The sequence below is a fragment of the Limanda limanda genome, chromosome 12, assembly GCF_963576545.1.
Source record: "Limanda limanda chromosome 12, fLimLim1.1, whole genome shotgun sequence".
Classification (NCBI taxonomy): domain Eukaryota; kingdom Metazoa; phylum Chordata; class Actinopteri; order Pleuronectiformes; family Pleuronectidae; genus Limanda; species Limanda limanda.
Window position 1 is genome coordinate 25,070,387 of NC_083647.1, and position 20,479 is coordinate 25,090,865.

A 20,479-nucleotide genomic window follows, 5' to 3' on the forward strand; every position below is an offset into this window, starting at 1 on the left:
CAAATATGCAAAATATAGTATAAGTAAGTTTGTGAAAACCTACTTGGAAATAAACAGGATTCTGAAATACCCGCACGTAATCAAAATACAAGTTTTCATATGAATAGCAAATTCAGCAAAAGCATAATAACTATTAAATCTTTCACAATGAGAAACAGGATTGAGTGGTTGTTGTGGAGACAGACACATTAAACAGACGTTTCTCTCAGTGCACTCGGTGTCTCTGGTGTCACAGCCCCCGTGACCTCACATCTGCCTGTGATGGGTTCATCTGCCGGGGTCGGGGGGGGTAGATGGGTGGCGGGTGGGGGGGTGGCGGCCCCCTGAGCCCCGACAGCCTGACAATGGCCTTCTAAAGACTCTATTCCTCCGAGCGGGACCTCGAGGTGAAGCCTCCTTTCTCTCACGTCCTCGCGGAGCTGACGAGATCATTTCTGGATTTGACAGCCGTGGGTAATTTCTACAGAATGAAAAGCGAGCGTGTCTGATGTCTGGGACGAGTGATGGGACGGTTTTGTCGCACGTCTTGCTCCAACTGGGAGTGTGTCTATGACAGGGAAGCGCCTGATCCGATTTAAGAATCGAGACATCTCCCCAGCTCTAGTCTGCCCCCGGTGGTTGACAGTGGTTTCTCTGGGGAAACACTGTGTTCTCCTTTCGTTCCTTAAACTCCATCTTCTAAAAAGGCGACAAAATCACATTCGTGTTCAAAAGCTCCGAGACATCAGGTTCACTTCCTTCTCAAATGTACCGGAGATGTGACAGAAGATTGCAGCACTTTCAGTCAGATCGTTTCCCTCGTTCCCGACATGTTCCCGTTGAGTGGAGAGGAATCTTCCAGACGGGCAAAGTGTTGCACCTATCTGAAAGCTGAATGTGAGATTAAATAGCGTCGGCTGAGATGGAGTTTGTACTTTTATCCTTGAAGAAAGGACAAAAAAACGTCAGTTCTCTAAATCGACTCATAATCAGAAACAAATGGGCTTTTTCAAGCGTTTGTGTAAAGACTTCAACGTGAGCTACGTGTACTTTTCTGGGAAATAGATCCGAATGTGACACTTCAGGGCAGAACAGACTGAATGAAAAGAGGAGCTGGACTCGGAGCCAGCGGACGCAGTTATTCCCTGACCTTGAAATTTGCTTTGCTCGTCTGCAAGTTGATTCAAATGAAGCTGCACGAACAGATCTGTCGGTATTCAGGTGGAAAACGTGTCTGTCGATGTCTCAGAACCGCTTTGGTGACTTTATCAACGAGAGCAAACCAAATACTGTTGAGCAAATGTGCAGCACTGATGTTAAATTATGCAAACAAACCATTTGGAGACATTTACATCGACATAAAGAAGATCTCTTTTCTTTGTGTGTGAAGCAGGAGCCTCAGTAAATCAGTCTGTCTTCATCCCGTGGTTATTCTGCATCTGAACAGTTTGATTAGATCCCTGCAGCTTTCTGAGAGCAGCAGGAAACGTTGATGTGAGAAGTCCAGCGCTCCAGAGCTCTTCAGGCTCGGCTGTCCACTGCGTTTTTGCTTTTTATTAAATCACGTGCAAATGACACCAGGCTGCGAGGAAATAGCCACACGAGACCGGACTGTAATGAGACAGTTGTTTGAGATCACAGCGGCTCATCGATCCAGGTTTCATTTCCAGTTAAACTAGAAATGCAGTTCCCGTGGTGAAACTGAATTTAAGTTTGAATGATTTACTGAGCTGCTGTTGTTTGTTTTCACAAAATAAAAGCTCTGTATTTACACTCCATATAGAGCACTGCAGCAAAAGAGTCAAGCTTTTACTTTGTAGACAAACTGCTAAAGAGGAAGTTAATCTATAAATGTTGTCATAACAGAGATGAACTCATCATAAATGTCTGTTTCTGTCCGATATGGTGAAATAAATATAATCTCATCATCTGGCAGGACAGACACTAGTGGCCGTGGATCACCGCAATTTATCGTAGGACGTAGAAGGAGACATATTCAACTCAGTACCTGATTAATGAAAGTTTATGAATATTGAACGTGTCACTTCCTTGGGCCCAAAAGAGGAAACACGTCACACAGAGAATTAGTCCATAGAAAGAAGAGCATTCTCCATATTCCTGAACATTTTGCAGTGTGATGATATCATTTCTGAAGAGAGATAATAGAACCCAAGCTTCTTTTGATGGATGGCGTCGTACAAACGGCCTCGAACCCCCCGTGACGAGCGAGTGAGAGTCCACCTGAGAGTCGTGGATCCTCATCTCACAGGCACTTTGTAAATCCATTGAAATGCAACACAGGGAACTCCACCGTACGCTTGTTGCAACCAAATGAAACGGTAAATGGGATGGGTGGCTCATTTGTAAAGTGGAAAATGAAATTCCATCAGGGGCGACGTGCCGGAGCATTGTGCGCCGCTCGGGGCCTCGGAGCCTGGAGGTCGAAGGTCGCCTCTCTATTGAGCCATCAGATGGAGGTGGGGAGGGATGGGCGTGTCCCCGGCCCATTGAGTCTTTGACAGGCAAAACCAATGCTGTTGTGTGCTGCCAACGGGATTTTTTATTGTGCTCATGCTAAACTGCGGCGGCACAAGCGAGACAAAAGTTGACAAAGTAATTATTGTGTTTCGTTCCGTCCGAGTCGCTCTGAGATTAACTGGTTCATCAATCCCTGTTTTGACAGGTTTCAGAGGCCGGGCCCTTAAACCCGGCTCCACACGGCTGCTCTTTAAGACCTTAAGCACTTTAAATCCTTGTTTTTTTCCCGTCCAGAGTTTAACGCGGCCCCCGGATTGTGAGTCGAGGAATTTCTACACTTTGCAAGATTATTTTTGGACTCTTTTTAATTTAAGGCCCGTTATGGTCATCGGCTCTCCCTCCCCTGCCGCTCTACCCAAACACACCACGCATATCAAACGACTGGTTTTAGATTTGGTTTTCTCCTCCATGTTGATGCAGTGGTGTGTCGAGCCAAACGTCGAGGACCCACAAACTTCCCCAGCTTTGATAGCGAGTCCTCTGGGCCGCCTCGATCTGTTTCCTCCTTCTCTGTGGGTCAAATTAGACGGTAGCACAGATCCGGGGCCACTGGTCCGCTCTGACGCCGCCATAAATCCTGCTAACTGGTCCCCGCTGGTTCTGACACGATGTGAGGTGAAGACGGAGGGTTCGGACTGCAGAGGGAGCGGCGCTTCCTGTGTTTTCTCAGACAACTGCTCGGCTGCAGAAAACTGTCTGTGTCTCTAACAAGTCGTTGGAGTTGGCGGCCCGAGACGTTTGGGGATTAAAACAACCGAATCTATCAATAGAGTGAGGCAACCTTCTCTCTGCTTTCCATGGCCGACTCGCTGAGGAAAGTACAAACATCTCAAAACAAGGCCGATCGCTCAATGTGTCCCGAGATGTTTCTGCACCAAACTCTGAATCCGAACCCTGTTCTCCTCTTCCCTTCATGCACGGACGCTATCCGCTGGTTACACGTCTCCCTCGGACGCACACTTCTTGCAGTGTGAGACTCTCTGTCCATTCCCATGGCTGCTGCCCTTCTGCAGGTCCACGGCCAAAGCCATAAAACCTTTAAAGCCTGGTATGACTCTACTGTAAGCTCCTTAATAATTTAATTCTGTTTGGAATCTGGCACGATTGGAATGGATGGGATTATCACGTTTCGGTGGCTAATGCCGCAGGTTCAACAGGGGTTAGCCGGTGTTAGCCCGGGGTTAGCCGGGGTTAGCCGGTGTTAGCCGGGGTTAGCCGGGGCAACACGACTATAAAAGCAAGCGGCATGTTCGGAGAAAATAATTAAATGTGCCGATGGAAAGACGGAGGGGAAATTAAAGTGGAAATGTCACTCGGAGATTAGAGTTTCTAAACAATCAATTCAGTGAGAGCGTGTGAAACAATAGTGAGTGAGAGTTTAACACTGTTCCCACGAATAATAGTTAATGGGGAGTAAATCATGTTAAAATGTAGTGTAACAGTAGAATGAATTCATTTAAAAGTCTCACTTTAAAGTAAATATCAACAAACAGACTCTAGGGAACTTTCCCTGGTTATTATAAAAAAACTCAGGCTTTTTAAAGACATAAATAATCCCTCTGTTTCTGTTGGTGGTCTCGGCCCCTTCAAACCGGCTCCTGCTCGTATGTTACCACCTTTCAGCTGAGCCCCTTGTGCATTGCTGTTCCCCCCCCCCCCCCCCCCCTCAGCTCGGGCTTGGCGACCACAGCACAAGGCGTCACTCATCTGCTCATGAGAGCAGCCATTGACTTCAGTTTGACTCCTGGGCTGTCGGGGGGGGGGGGGGGGGGGGGGGGGGGGGGGCAGACGGGGTGGAGCCATGCAGCCGCTCTGAGAACCCATTTGCCAGCCGCTGAACGGGCAGCCCGGGTCTATGTTACCATGCAACTGCAGAAAGCACACACAGGCATAATATTTACACTGTCGAATTATTTTCCGCATGCGCCTCCAAGAGGGAGAGGGAGAGGGAGTGAGAGAGAGTGGAGGAGGAGGAGGAGGAGGAGGAGAGTGTGATCCTCCACCTACACACATGTACACTTTGTGTGAAAGTTCCCTCAGCACGTGGGGTGAAAGGTTTGTGAAAACACCGAGTCCTCTCCGGCTCCGGCACATTTTCCTACCCAGGTGATGTGAAGCGCTCCGGCCTGAATCGCCTCCTTGTTGACATCACTCGCTCCCGTCCGGAGTAATTCTGACCTCCTCAAGAGGAGTTCACGTCCGAGCTGGTCTGGCAGCCGTGAGCCGAGCGGCAGCGGCAGCGGCAGCGTCTGCGTGGCATGTTTCCACTCGAGCTGCCGGGGTCGTCCCTCTCTCTCGACCCGAGGAGACGGCCCCATCGGTGCGGAGCAGGGTCCTCGGTTCTCGCCGCTCGCTGGCTCCGCCCCCCTGAGCTTCTGAATCTGTCACGTTAGCATCTGACCGCTGCCTCCATCCAGACACCAGGAGGCGCAAAATAAAACCCTGCGTCGGTGCAGGAGGAGAAAACTATGACGGAGCTGAGTTTATAAAAATAGTTTGTTTTCGATGCTGTCGTCGTCTTCATTGCCGTTTGTTTGTCTGTCAGCTGGATTTCTCAAAATCTACTGAACCAATTCCAATCAAATTTTGGAAAAAAAGAACAGAACCTGTTATTGTTTGCAGCAGATCCAACAGATTCTAACTTTCTCTCTCGTGGCAAAACAGGTCGTTAGCCTGGTGATGAGAGGTTTGCACTCTCTCATCACCAGGCGATTTTCCATCTTTAAGATTTGCGTGTACATGTCCGGTGATATTTCTGCATGTCATCTTGCTTTTTGCCTATTAACATTTGAAATTAAACATGAATGCAAACTGTAAAAACAAATCCTACATCAGAGAGTTTCTAAACAAAGCCAGGCAGCGTGTAAAACCCGTCCGAGTCTTTCCGACCGGCCCACGTCTCTTCCAGGCAGACATGACACTTCTCCTCCGACAGAACAACACATCCACCTCGGCTCTTCTGTTTTTCACAAAGCGTAAATCACCGGCCCATTTATTTGGTGCTGTGGAAACATGCAGAACCGTTTTCCCATCTTGTCGAAAAAGTCGTTTCCTCCTCTTCGTGGCTGTTCCGTATCAAGCGGTTTTGCAATTAATAAAAAGGAAGCTGAGGTTGTCAAATAGAACGAGGTTGTGATTATATCCACATTTAAATTGCAATTTTTTTTATTTTTTTATTTCTTCCTCAGTTTCCTCAGTGTCCGTCTGAAACCTTCGGAGACTTTCATTTGAATCTGGACTGTGTGGAAGTGCTTTTCCAAACAACTGGAGGAAATATGAAATACAAATCGTGTTGCTTGTCAAATGGCCTGCAAATAAATACTGACTGTCCTCTCTCTGCCCCCCCCCCGCCCTCTCTCCCCCCTCAGCTGAGACACCAGCAGTGGAGTCTGGTGATGGAGAGCGCCGTGCCATCAGACCGGGGGAACTACACCTGCGTAGTTCAGAACAAGTACGGCACCATCACCCACACCTACCAGCTGGACGTTCTAGGTAAACAACCACTTCCCCTTCTGCTTCTGAGTAAACAGCGAATACATTAACACACACAAGTGGTTTGAAAACCCCACGAGTCTTGTTAATGGAAAAAAAGATATTTTTTAAATAAACTACACTTCCTGCAGCTAATGGCTCCTCCTCCTCCTCCTCCTCTCTCTCAGAGCGCTCCCCTCACAGGCCCATCCTCCAGGCGGGACTCCCGGCCAATCAGACGGTGGTGCTGGGCAGCGACGTGGAGTTCCACTGCAAAGTGTACAGCGACGCCCAGCCGCACATCCAGTGGCTGAAGCACATCGAGGTCAACGGGAGTCGCTACGGCCACGACGGCGTCCCCTACGTCAACATCCTGAAGGTGGGTCCGCCTGACGCTCGCTCGGGCGCCATGAGGCTCACCGGCGTTAGTCTGGAGTCGACTTCAGCCCACGATAACTTCTCTCTCTTAATTAATCTCTCCTAAATGTCTCATTTAATGAGTTAAATAATATGCAGAGTGTAGTTGAGATCCTTCCTCCAACACTCCGGCGTCATTATGAGGAGGAAACGCTTCACCTGCAGAACACAGGCGTGAACACTCATAATAATAATATCACTGTATTTCACAGTCTGGGTTTCTGCTCTGATGTGTGAGCACTGACTGATTGACAAGTGCTGACGATGGATCCCATTTAATTATATCGTTATCAAGTGTTTATGCTGATTCATATCAGTCGGGAGAACAGAAACATATTTCAACAAATCTATGTCCCTGACGTGGGCAGAAATACGCATTAAATGTTATAATCGTAAACATTTTGATGTCAAGCACTATGGTCAATATTTGAAAGATTTTTTTTTTTTTTTTTTTTAGAATATTTACTTTTTAAAATAATATTTTATTCAAATATTTTCACAATGTCAGAGAAGATGCAGAGCACACAGAACACTCTACGTTAAACATTACAGAAAATTACAAAACAAAATTAAAAAAAAATACACACATAGATGAAATAAAACTAATTAAATAAATTAAGTAAATAATTCCCCCCCACCCAAAGAGAAAACAAAAAAACAAAAAAAGTTGGTGCATAGGATGACACATCACAGAGAAATACCGCAATGACACAGTAAATAATGTAATTCAGAGCTCCAAGTAGTTACAGTCCTATGGTGGTGTATCCTTGTACTCCAAATAAGGCTTTGAAAGATGATTAAGTAAGAAAAAAGAGAGAGAGATTTACATAAAGTTGAAATAATCAACATATATCAGAGGATGTGCAGTAATCCCTGGTCGGTGGATTCGTTTCAAACTGTCCAGATGTGAGTTTGGTCCGGTTGCTGCAGCCTGATGCACCGACGCTGCATCTTTTTCACATTTTAAAAACTAACTCTCAATCCCCTGAGAGAGAGAGAGGTTAAGTAAACGCAGCGGGCGAGTTACAGCTACCGTTAGCGAGCAGCTCCTGGACGTCTCGTCGCCCCCCCCCCCCCCGACAGAGAGAGAGAGAGCCCGAGAATAGAAGAAAGCATTCCAGCCCCAGAGAGGACAACACCCTGAACCCACCGAGAGGCCTTTCTATCTGGAGTGAAGAGAGGAAGACATGAAAAAAACCCTTTGCTTTATTTTTCATGTGCCTCTATAGAGAGCGAGGGAATAAAAACATCTGGTTTGGACTAAGTTAACTGCTGTGGTGGCGGCAGCGCAGGGAGAGAGAGACGGGCTCTGTTCACCGCCGCCGCCGCCGTCAGATGTGCCGCGTCGCGTGGTGAGGAGGAGGAGGAGGAGGAGGAGGAGGAGGAGGAGGAGGAGGAGGAGGAGGAGGAGGAGGAGGAGGAGGAGGAGAGAGGGAAAGAGGGAAGAGGCACCCAAGAAAGCCATGGAAAAAATGAGTGGAGGAACACAAGGAAGGGCAAAGTCAGCAGGGAGAGAGAGAGAATGTGTGACAGAGCGGTGGGTAGAGGAGGAGGGCGAGAGACTTAGGAGGAGGGAGGGGGAGGGGGGGCGAGAGAGGAAAAAACGAAGAAGAGACGAGAAAAGACAGAAGCTCGTCTCACACGTGGAATCTGTAACTTTGCCGGCTTCATCTCTTTCTTGGAATGTTGGACTTTTGGATGGAAAGATGATTCTTTAAAACCTCCGTCCACACGACCTTCGTTTCACTAAATCTCTCCGTCCAGACAAAACCACAAAACCAGCCGCGATTAAAATATAAAAGCAATATTAGCTCATCATTTTATTACTTTACTGTCTTTGCTCATAGTTATCGAGTTCCGTCACCTCGTCCAAAACGTTTCTGGCCTCAAACATTGTGCCAGTGAAGTAAACTGTGAAGTCACCAATTCCCAAATGTTGTGTTTACGAGACAGAAGTTTCATAAATCTGCACTTTGGAAGGTATTTGTAAAAATCTCCATTCACAAGAGGCTCAAACTTTACAAATGGAATTAGCTAAATAACCACATTAGTGTCTTTTAGTCTCTCAGCTCTGCACCAAGCAACGATTTAATCAGATAATACAATATATTTACATCCTCACTAATTCAAATGGGCAGTGGGATTGTGATTTTGGTTTCTGAAGTTTTCCTCTTCCGTGCCACAGTGCGAGAGATAAACAAAAATAATGAAAACTCATAAAGAATCTCGTCACATTGCAGAAAAAACCTCCACAAAGTCTGAATATGAAGCTACACAGCTTCACATCAACATCTCTAAAGATGATTCCTTTTAAATAACACCTCAATTCACTCATGTTGTGAATGGTGATGGATCGTGATGGTTTTCGATCCGAACTTTAGCAAAAAGTCCGATTTCATCAAATTAACGTCGCGATTTAGCAGGAAACCAAAATACAAACCAAAACCAAACCGACTTCGAGGTCGTATCCACTTCAGACGCCAGCGTTTGAACTTGTTGAAGCATTTTTTTAGTTTTTCGTGTCTGGTGCGAGCAAAAGAGCGAAGAAGGCAGTGGCGGAGTGAGATGAAGGAGGGATGAAGGAGGGATGAAGGAGGGAGTGGGAACAGACGGAGAGGAGGGCAGAAAGAGGAGGAGAGACACAGACTAAGAGACAGCGAGAGAGGGGGGGGGGGGCAGACCGCGGCTCCACGCTCTATTTTCGACGACCACATAATTGAAACAGTATTTACTGAGATCTACTGTATGTGTCTCTCCCCTCCCCTCCCTCCCTCTCCCCTCCCTCTCTCCCTCCCTCCCTCTCTCCCTCCCTCCCTCCCTCCCTCCCTCCCCCCTCCTCCCTCCCTCCCCTCCCTCCCTCCCTCCCTCCCTCCCTCCCCCTGTCTGTCTCTCTGGCCCGACCACACTTCATTCAGACTCCTGGCAGCATCTCATGTGTGGCATTTTCTATAGGAGTTTAAATACAGCTGAGGAGGAGGAGGAGGAGGAGGAGGAGGAGGAGGAGGAGGAGGAGGAGGAGGAGGAGGAGGAGGAGAGGAGGGGGAGGAGGAGGAGGAGGAGGAAGGTTTTTTTAGTAAGAAACGCCTCAATCGCTCTTTTGATGCTTACGAAATAAAATAAAAACGTTAACGATGAGCGACTCGCGCCGGCGTGGGGGGGGGGGGGAGGGAGAGGGAGAGGGAGGAGTCTGCAGCCGAGCTCTGGATGTTCATTAAGAAACCATAAAACATGACATGTTTCCCCTTTATGTGCTTTGCCCATTAAATTATTCATCAGCAGCTTCTCTGCTGGAGAGAGGGTGTGTTGATGCTCGTAGCGTGTACACACAACACACACACACACACACACACACACACACACACACACACACACACACACACACACACACACACACACACTTCTGGAAGATTGACAGCGTGTGTAATACACCAAGAGGCAGCGTGTGTTACTGCAGCGTATAGTACGTGTGTGTTCTTAAAGGTTTAACACTTTTAATCTGTTCTGGTTGAGTTTTCATGTAAATTAACGTTTAATGTAAATTAACAAAAGTCACAGGCCTCCATGTTTTCATTTAAAGAATCATTTTATACGTCAGGAAATACGCTTTCATTTTACACGTTTAATGAGAAGACTCACATCGTTCTAATGTCTGAGTCTGGATCCTGGATCCTCTGTTGCTCAGCGATGGAAGGACAATAACATTTATCCCCCCAAAAAAACAAGAGAAGAGAAGCTGCTCAACTGTTCATGTACATTGTGTTGACCTGTAGAGTGTATTTGTGTGTGTTCTCCAGGTCTGCATGTGTAACGGTGTGTTCTCTGCACGTGTTCCCTCCACAGAGTGTGGTCAGTAAACACACCGAGGCCCACAGTAAGTTGAGACTGTCCAACGTGACAGAGACAGACGCCGGGAAGTACTGGTGTCGCGCCTCCAACTTTGTGGGCAAGTCAGAAAACGCTTTCTGGCTTAAGTTGCACCACACAGGTAAATCCTGAGCGACAACCCCCTTACCACAATCCTCTGCTCTGCCTCCTCCTGGTGGTGGGTGTCATCGGCTTCCTGGTGTTTTGTTAACAGGACCAACAGCTCGTCTGGGTTCTTAGTTTAATTCAGTTGGCGAGTAGATGTAATCTGTTTAAACACCCAGGGCCACTTTGTCTCCCACACGGATCAATAACAACACACCATATCACGCCTTTAATTACCCCAGCGACTTAACACACGCACACAAACGCACACACACACACACACACATATAAAAGCCCACGTGAAACCTCCCACCAGCACACAGCTCACACCACCGACCGGCTCCTACATGAAAGTGTTCAGCAGGACTCTGAGTCACGACTGCAGTCTTGATGTCACTGTTCATTATTGAAGTCTGGTGAATGAGAGCCCCCCCCCCCACCACCACCAGGCCACATCAGATACTGGGTTTGAAACACACTCCCCCCCCCCCCCACACTGATCATCACACCAGGCGAAAGGAGAAAAGCCACAGCGGCTCCATGCAGAGAAACGTCAAGGTTAATTACAGGAAACGAAAGTGAAAGTGTTGATGTATTTCATCAGCATTGTAAAAGATCTTTTTTAATAAGGCACCGGACCCAGAATAGATCCCTGGAAGAAAAACCCCCAAAGATCAAACGATGCAAACTGCTTCCTGGAAAATATTCAGCCCAAAAAAAAACAATAATATTGTCGTAAGCTGCGTCAAAGGGTTTTTAACAAGGGATTAAAAAGAAAAAGATCTTTTCTCGTCCCGGTGGTTTCTGCAGATAAAGAACTGAGGTGGAAGGATCTGCTTTGCCTTTGGCGTCAGATAAACTTTGTGCTGGTTCAGTTTGAATTCACAGGATCTGCTGCAAGTGACACACAAATGTAAAAACTTCAATTATCAAGTTATCTTTGAGTTTCCTAGACAAATCGAATTCTGGTCAAATTAATCGAGGAAACTCTTAATTAGTTAAATTTATATTTAGATATTTGAAGATTTGAATTCACAGGTGCTGTTGCAAATGTACCCTGCTCTTAAAAACCTTCCAATTATGAAGTTATTTTGAGTTTCGTACACAGATCAAATTCTGGTCAAATGAATCAAGTAAACTCTTAATTAGTTAAATTTATATTTAGATATTTGAAGATTTGAATTCACAGGTGCTGTTGCAAATGTACCCTGCTCTTAAAAACCTTCCAATTATCAAGTTATTTTTGAGTTTCCAACACAGATCAAATTCTGGTCAAATTAATCAAGTAAACTCTTAATCAGTTAAATTTATATTTAGATATTTGAAGATTTGAATTCACAGGTGCTGTTGCAAATGTACCCTGCTCTTAAAAACCTTCCAATTATCAAGTTATTTTTGAGTTTCCAACACAGATCAAATTCTGGTCAAATTAATCGAGGAAACTCTGATTTAATTAGTTAAATTAGTTTTTACTTCAGTTTCCGAGGTGTCCGGGTCTCCTGTGACCTCAGGCTGAACCATCGAGCTTCTTCCCCAGATGGTGATGGTGCTGCTCGGGTGTTTTTCAGGTGTTGGTGGTGTTGGTGCTGTCGGCTGTCAGATGGAAAAACAGCACCGCTCGTTCCTCTCTCTCCAGGGTGTGTTTGGTGTTTCCTCTCAGAAGCTTCGGCCTCACCATATCTCTTCTTTCTGTTTCTCTCCTCCATCCTCTCCGTCTCTCACCCTCCAACAGACGGCCGGTATTAACCACCACCGATAAGGAGCTGGAGGTTCTCTTCTTGACCAATGTGTCCTTTGAGGACGCGGGCGAGTACACTTGTCTGGCAGGGAACTCTATCGGCTATGCTTACCACTCTGCTTGGCTGACGGTGCTTCCAGGTATACTCCTCTTCTCTCCGTGGATCTCTGAACTCTTGTTTCCTCCACTTCAAATGTTAGAATCTCCGTAAAACGTGTTTTTCTCAGTGGCACAACATTTAACGTTCATTCTCAGACCTAATCACGGAACATTACTGTAAATGTGTGCTTGTTAAGACACTTTAAGTGCGTTGTAATGTCATCGTCCCTTTAATTTAGCAAATCAAACCTCAGCTCCAGCGAGAGGTTGTTTCTCATCAGAGTCGATCGTCTGTTCAAAAGTCTCGAGGCTACAAGACATTTATGTTTTCGGTATTCAAACTGAATATTTACCTCCCCTGGGGAGACGCGTAGCACAGGTGCAATCACCTGCTGCAGGATAAACTACGAGCTGATTACTGTCTCCTCAGAGAGGGAATCGTTCTGTCACTGATCAGAGGCCAGTTTTGTGATCTGCTGCGTTTGATTTATTAGAAATAAGAAGAAATGTGCTACTGAGAAAAACTAGATTATTGGCCTGAAGTCCTGTTCATATTGTGACCTGACGCTCATGTGTGTGACCTCCTCCTCCTTCTCCTTCTCCTTCTCCTTCTTCCTTCTCCCTTCCTCCTTCTCCTTCTCCTTCTCCTTCTCCTTCTCCTTCTCCTTCTTCTCCTTCTCCTCCTGCTCCTTCTCCTCTCCTCCTCCTCCTCCTCCCTCCTCCTCCTCCTCCTCCTCCTCCTCTCTCCTTCCTCCTCCTCTTCTCCTTCTCCTTCTCCTTCTCCTTCTCCTTCTCCTCTCCTGTCTCCTCCTCCTCCACTTCCTCTTCCTCCTCCTCCTCCTTCTCCCCTCCTCCTCCTCCTTTCTCCTTCTCCTTCTCCTTCTCCTCCTCCTCCTCCTTCTCCTTCTCCTTCTCCTCTCCTTCTCCTTCTCCTTCTCCTTCTCCTTCTTCTTCTTTCTCCTTCTCCTTCTCCTTCTTCCTTCTCCTTCTCCTTCTCCTCCTCCTTCTCCTCCTCCTCCTCCTCCACTTCTTATTGCTCTTCCTTCTCCTCTTCCTCCACTTCTTCTTCCTCCTTTTCCTCTTCCTCCTCCTCCTCCTCCTCCTCCCTTCCACTTCTTCTTCGTCCACTTCCTCTTCCTCTTCCTTCTCCTCTTCCTCCCACTTCTTCATCCTCCTCTTCCTCTTCCTCTTCTTCTTCCTCCTCTTCCTCCTCCTCCTCCTCCTCCACTTCCTCTTCTTCTTCCTCCTCTTCCTCCTCCTCCTCCTCCCCTTCCTCCTCCTCCTCCTCCTCCTCCTCCTCCTCCTCCTCCTCCTCCTCCTCCTCCTCCTCCTCCTCCTCCTCCTCCTCCTCCTCCACTTCTTCTTCCTTCACTTCCTCTTCCTTCTCCTCTTCCTCCACTTGTTCTCTTCCTCCACTTCTTCTTCCTCCTCCTCCTCCTCCTCCTCCTCCTCCTCCTCCTCCTCCTCCTCCTCCTCCTCCTCCACTTCTTCTTCCTCCACTTCCTCTTCCTCTTCCTTCTCCTCTTCCTCCTCCTCCTCCTCCTCCTCCACTTCTTCTTCCTCCACTTCCTCTTCCTCTTCCCTCTCCTCTTCCTCCACTTCTTCTTCCTCCACTTCCTCCTCCTCCTCCTCCTCCTCCTCCTCCTCCTCCTCCTCCTCCTCCTCCTCCTCCTCCTCCTCCTCCTCCTCCTCCTCCTCCTCCTCCTCCTCCTCCTCCTCATCCTCCTCCTCCTCCTCCTCTCTACTTCCCCCTCCCTCCACTTCCTCTTCCTTCTCCTCTTCTTCCTCTTCTTCCTTCTCCTCCTCCTCCTCCTCCTCCTCCTCCTCCTCCTCCTCCTCCTCCTCCTCCTCCTCCTCCTCCTCCTCCTCCTCCTCCTCCTCCTCCTCTACTTCCCCTCCCTCCACTTCCTCTTCCTTCTCCTCTTCTTCCTCTTCTTCCTTCTCCTCCTCCTCCTCCTCCTCCTCCTCCTCCTCCTCCTCCTCCTCCTCCTCCTCCTCCTCCTCCTCCTCCTCCTCCTCCTCCTCCCGAAGCAGTGAGCCCAGAGAAGGAGGACTACTACGTGGACATCCTGATCTACGTGACGGGCTGCGTGCTCTTCATCCTCGCCGTGGTCATCGTGGTGCTCTGCAGGATGAGGATGACCACGCAGAAGACGCTGCCCATGCCGCCGGTGCAGAAGCTGTCCAAGTTCCCTCTCAAGAGACAGGTAACAGAAAGTAGATACAAGATTCTCAACAAGACTTTCCCACCTTTTTCCTCTCTTTCTCTCACTGGGTGTTTAAAATGTAAGCGTATGAATAATTTTCTGGTCAAATCTGGTGCAGCTGACGTGAGGGACATTCCTCCAGAGGTCTGGAGACATGACAGGGATTACCGGGAATCCTTGGGTTTCTGGAACACCTTTTTTAATTTCCAGTTGTGTGTTCAAGGCGGGCAAAGCTCTGGAAAAATAATTTGAGACGTTTTCAAGGTGTTTCTCACAAGTAAATAAATATAAAACTGCAGCCGAATTGAGATTATTCCAGAAAAAAACAACAAGAAGGCAGTGAGATTATTAACTGAGGAAGGAACTTTGAATTAGTTATAAAGGATCATGGAAAAATGGTGTCATAATTCTGCATCAGTGCCACAATAAGAAACCTGCAGAAGAGTTTTATATTTGCATGGTCCTTCTTTTCAACCTATCTATCTCCGGTATCTCCGCCCGGTTGCCATGGTGACGTGGTGCGGACGCTGGACGGCCTCACGCCGCTGACATGTGTTCACATTTATCTTGGAGCGGGTTCAGCTCCGGGGATATTTATGCCCTCCTGCGACTGTCAGTGTTAGTTTTAGATTTCACTCTCGCTGTAACACACACTCGCCCCTCCGCTGTTTGGAGAGGAACAGAAAGTGAAGCAGCTGCTCGCGTCTCCAAACCTCCGTCGGGTCCGAGTCCAGCGCCGAGTTCACACAGGATCCAGCAGCAGGAGGGAAACACTCTCATGCACTTTCTTAAAGAGAGAGAGAGCGTGTGTTAGCTTAGCTTAGCACAATGCCTGGAAACAGGGGGAAACACCTAGCAAGGCTCTGTCAACAGCAAACAAACCTGCCTACCAACAACTTTCACTAGTTTTTCAACTTCTCACTAATTAATAGATTTATTAATTAATTATTTTGAGGTAAATCATTTATTTGTAAGATTATTCAAGGGGTTAATTAACTCCTAGTGGCCAAATCAGGAATCAAGGTTCCTTAAGGCCAGAATAAAGAACTTTTAATTTATCCACCTTCATTAACTGAACCCTAGTCCTGTCTCCAGTTTGCTCTCATATATTTAAACTTCTCTCTGAGCTCCTGCGTTTCTCCTTCTGACTCTTGTATAATCTTGAGGCAACTTCCAGGTTTCTTTCCTTTGGTTTCATGTGAGACTCGATATCACTCGACTGTTCATCCGGCGATGTCGTGAATGTTTAAAATCCAGATGAGTCGGCCGTCGGTTTTAGTTCTGATTCGTCCGTGCTACTTAAAAGCCGTCGTGTCAGGTTGTGTCAGGTAAGAATTATCATCTCTTTGGAAGATGCTGTAATTTATCCTCTAAATCTCGTTCTGCTCCCGCTACCTGCAGACACATGCCCTTATAAGGCAGCGCAGCGGAAGCTCTTATTGCATTTTTCCGTAATCTTCGCTTCGTTTTCTTGCAACGATAATCTCCCGCTTCTCTCCTTTTCTTTTTCATAACTCTGAGTAAATCTCCCATAAACCTCCTGGCATGTTCTATCAGATATTACTTTTCATGCCTCAGAAATTGGTTTTGTTTTTAGTTGTGCTGTTTGTTTGGTTGGGGGGGGGAGGGGGTTCGACATCTCACCGGTTTTCTCATCGTCCCTCCGTTGGGAAGTGGAGGAGTGAAGTCTGGTAAGTGGACATGTTTGTTTCAGGACCCGACCTGAGGGGCCCGAGCTGCCCGACTCCGACACACACACATTCATCAGGAGCCAGGCGGGGGGGTTGGGGGGGCGGGGGGGGGGCCCTCAGCTTGCCCCCAGCACTCAGATAAATGGAGTGAGAACACAGGCTTCAGGTGGTGGCGCCGACGAGGTGGAAACGAAGCTCGCTGATGGATACAGACGTCCATCCCGCCTCTGCACCCCCAACTCATCATTTGTCTTTGTAACCCCCCCCCGCCTCCTCCTCCTCCCGCTGGCCGTCTGTTTGTAAAGGTCGGCGCTGGTGTCAGAAGAGAGGAGCTCCGACACTCGTCCTTTCAGTTTCACAACACCCGTTCAGAATCTAAGAAAATACTTGTTTAAACTATTTAAACCTGTATTTAAATCACTTCTTCAGGAATTTTCTTTCTTTTTAATTTGTGAGATAATGTGGACTTCATATCAATAGTTTTACAGATTCACATTTTTCTCTTTCTTTACAATTAAAGGATTAAATTATAACCCAAAGTTCAGGGCGAGAACCCGGACAGATAAAAGCTTCTGTTCTGTTCCGGCTCTTCTCTTTTCCCTCCGTCTCTCTGTTTAAACACACGTCTCCTTCCTCCTTTCAGAGTCTATAACAGTTTGTCTTTTGCACCCAAGCAGGTGTCCTTGGATTCGAACTCCTCCATGAACTCCAACACGCCACTGGTTCGGATCGCCCGCCTCTCGTCCAGCGACGGGCCGATGCTCGCCAACGTGTCGGAGCTGGAGCTGCCGTCCGACCCCAAGTGGGAGTTCCCCCGGTCACGGTGAGAAAGAACAAATATTCCTCTAGTGTTCTGCGTTTTTTTTTATTTCATGCTGCCAAGCAACATAGAATTTCCGAGCTGACAGATAACGTGCTGTCGTCCTTGTGCCGCGATGAGCTGTGAAAATCAATTCATCAAGGTCACCGTGACACAACTGACTTAACATCTAAATGTAGATGTTATGCAGAGAGAAATGAAATAACACTTCTCTACGCTCGCTGCAGCAGAAATCAGCTAAGTGTAATGCATTGTAAAAATCCCTGCTCATGAAATGGTTTGTGTTCCAGACTCACTTTGGGTAAACCTCTGGGCGAGGGCTGCTTCGGTCAGGTGGTGATGGCCGAGGCCATCGGCATCGACAAGGAGAAACCCAACAAGCCGCTCGATGTCGCTGCCAAGATGCTAAAAGGTGAGTGACTGTTGGGTTTGATCTCCAGGAATAAACGCATGACCTTGACGGTGACAGATTCAAGATTCAAGATTGAAGAGTTTATTATCAAATGCACAACAATAACATTAAGCAGTCGCTGGCAATGCAATGCTTGAGTCACAGGCTCTCTTCTATGCAATGCTGAAAGTATTACAACCAAAAAAACAAAATTTGAATAAAATAGCATAAAATAGAATATCAGAAAGACAGAGAAGGTTTCTTTCTCATTCCATTTCTCTCCTGCATTTCTTTTCTTTGTTGACACATTTTCCTCTGTTGCTGCACAAACAACTTTTCCACAAATAAAACCCTTCTTTAATTGTCCTCCTTTGTTCTCGCAGATGACGCCACGGATAAGGATTTGTCGGACCTGGTGTCGGAAATGGAGATGATGAAGATGATCGGAAAACACAAAAACATAATCAACCTGCTGGGAGCGTGCACGCAGGACGGTGAGTCCCCGGAGGAGCAGAGAGGATCCGTCAGGGTGTACCTGGACGAGTCCTGACGCTGTGGTTTGTGTTGCTGCAGGTCCCCTGTACGTGCTGGTGGAGTACGCGTCCAAATGCAACCTGAGGGAGTACCTGCGGGCGCGCCGCCCCCCCGGCATGGACTACTCCTTCGACACCTGCAAGATCCCAGACGAGCAGCTCACCTTCAAAGACCTGGTGTCCTGCGCCTACCAGGTGGCCCGAGGCATGGAGTACCTGGCCTCGCAGAAGGTAGGAACTGCACGTGCACTCTTTCATTTAGCCGAGTCATGGTCCGTGCACGGCGCCAAGCATCCTCACAGCTTCCATTTAAACTTCATTAAGGTCCTGAATTAAATAAATAGATGTGGAAAGTCCTCCAACATGAATAAGCTTTGAAAGGAACTTACCATTTCTAAAAGAACATTTTTCAATTAGGCCATTTTTGGGGGATGGTTACACGGGATCCAACAAACTGTGTAATGCAGTCAATATTATTTTACTTAATTTTAAATTACCCTTTGCAACGTTGAAGTGAATTTTAAGTGTCGGGACTCAATGTTCCCTCAATTGATTCAAGTTTGAATACTGTTTCACGTTTGGAGTCAAGGTGAATATTTTCCATGTGGGCACGAGCATTAAAGTCGGAGGAGGGGAACTGAAAATTATCTGCGACACATCAGAGAATGTTTGTGCGTTGTTGATGTTTGTTTGACGCGCTCGTGCTTCCTCCCTCAGTGCATCCACAGAGACCTGGCAGCCAGGAACGTCCTCGTGACGGAGGACAACGTGATGAAGATCGCAGACTTCGGCCTCGCCAGAGACGTGCACAACATAGACTACTACAAGAAGACGACCAACGTGAGTCTCACACACGGACATGAGAGGATTCTGTTCTGCAGCTTTTCACATCAAAACTCTGACTCCACTCTCTCGTCCTGTAGAGAAGTAGATGTTGTTTTTCAGCGTTAACGGTCAGAGGAGGAAACACATTATTTCGGGCTTGGATACAGAAATCATGATGAATAGTAACGATTTTTTTAACACAAGAGAAAAAAGCTATTAGACAATCATCAGTCATAGTGATGCATTGCCAAGCGAGAACCGTCCAGAGAGCATTATATTTATGCTCGGAGTGATATCGATGTTTTGTCTGTAATGTTAAATGTGTTCCTACATCAATGATTAAATATTTAGAGCTATATTGTTTATTTAGTGGAGATTTTCTTTATCTGGAGCCCAGGGCAGTCGTGGATGTTCTCCCGTCGGCTCTGTTCAGGATGGTTCTGCTGACCCGTGCGGTTCTGTTGTGTCTGTGTTGTTTCAGGGTCGTCTGCCCGTGAAGTGGATGGCTCCGGAGGCGCTGTTCGACCGGGTCTACACGCACCAGAGCGACGTGTGAGTTTGCACAAACCAGCCGTCACATGCCGACTGTCCACTGGGGCTGAGACACCCGAGGAATCCGGGTGTTGAGATATCACGACGGAGCCTGTTAGCATCAAACGCCGCGTCTGTGCGTGTGAATATGGAATCGTGGCGTTTCCCTTTCCCAATGTTCCTCCCGATAATCCCCGAGCCTCTCGTGAATCGCCGGCTCCGCATTCCTCGGCCCGTTTGTTCTTTAATCTCCCGACACGACATCAGAGAGAGACAGAAACGCAGCATCTCACTGTTGTTTTATCAGCGCGAGTCCAACCGGCCTCAGAACCGAAGGAGATAAGAGGGTCCGAGGATCTATCAGGGTCTTTACGACCTCTGATTGCTCCCGTGTTGGCTGAGATCAGGAGGAGAAGGTCACAAAGTTAGTCCGTCTTGGGGTAGCTGCCTGCACCCCCTGCCCCCCCCCCCCCCATGCCGTGTCCCCAGCTCTGCCATCCAAGCCCAATACGGGTCCTTGTCAACACTGGATCACTGGTGTGATTACAGCCGACTGGGAACAGGCAGAGAGGAGAATCAGCCCGCTGTGTTATTTCAGCAGGTCTGGATTTACAGAGTCAATCCTCCCGCCAAACCTCCTCCTCCTCCTCCTCCTCCTCCTCCTCCTCCTCCTCCTCCTCCTCCTCCTCCTCCTCCTCCTCCTCCTCCTCCATACAGTAGTCGCCCCTCGCAGCCGGTTTACTCTCTCACACCCCCGAGGGACTCTGACTTCTGACCTGTGATGGTTTTTCATCATGTAGATTAGACTCAAACAGACTGAAAACAGATCCCAGAGGGAAGAGGGGAACACACAGGCTGATGACATCACAGCTCCTGCACCACACATCGGCTCTGAGGCAGAAACTGGCAGCGAGAACTCGCAGGATTCAATCAGAGCAGTTTCACACGTTGTGTTGGAGAAGCAGTTCACCTAGAAGTGACTTGTCATTTCAATTTCATCAGTTCTCCAGACTGTGGAATTTCCCCCTTTGCCAACATCATGGAGGCTTTTATCTGACGCCGGCGCCGCTCTGGAGGCGTGAACGCCACAGAGCTAGTTGCTTTTTCCCGTGTTTTCAGGTTCGAGCAGCGACAGCATCTCATGAATGTGAATTCTCATATACACAGCAACGGGATAAAAAACACTCCAGCGTTTCTGTGGAGTGAATCCATTCAGGTTTTAACTCTGAACTATTTGCAGGACTGGAAGATGCACAGTTCCTGGTATTTA

The 20,479-nt window shown here is 47.6% G+C and overlaps 1 protein-coding gene across 1 annotated transcript in view; it reads left to right on the top strand.

The window, feature by feature from the left end:
- The window catches only part of LOC133015260 (fibroblast growth factor receptor 3-like), a 60,508-nt gene that overhangs the window by 36,748 nt on the left and 3,281 nt on the right, over window positions 1-20,479 (top strand). The window contains 11 exon segments of the mRNA XM_061082423.1: window positions 5,886-6,009; window positions 6,177-6,367; window positions 12,107-12,121; window positions 12,123-12,252; window positions 14,243-14,423; window positions 16,786-16,932; window positions 17,220-17,341; window positions 17,704-17,814; window positions 17,894-18,084; window positions 18,571-18,693; window positions 19,160-19,230. Of these exon segments, the coding sequence (XP_060938406.1) occupies window positions 5,886-6,009; window positions 6,177-6,367; window positions 12,107-12,121; window positions 12,123-12,252; window positions 14,243-14,423; window positions 16,786-16,932; window positions 17,220-17,341; window positions 17,704-17,814; window positions 17,894-18,084; window positions 18,571-18,693; window positions 19,160-19,230 (1,406 nt within the window).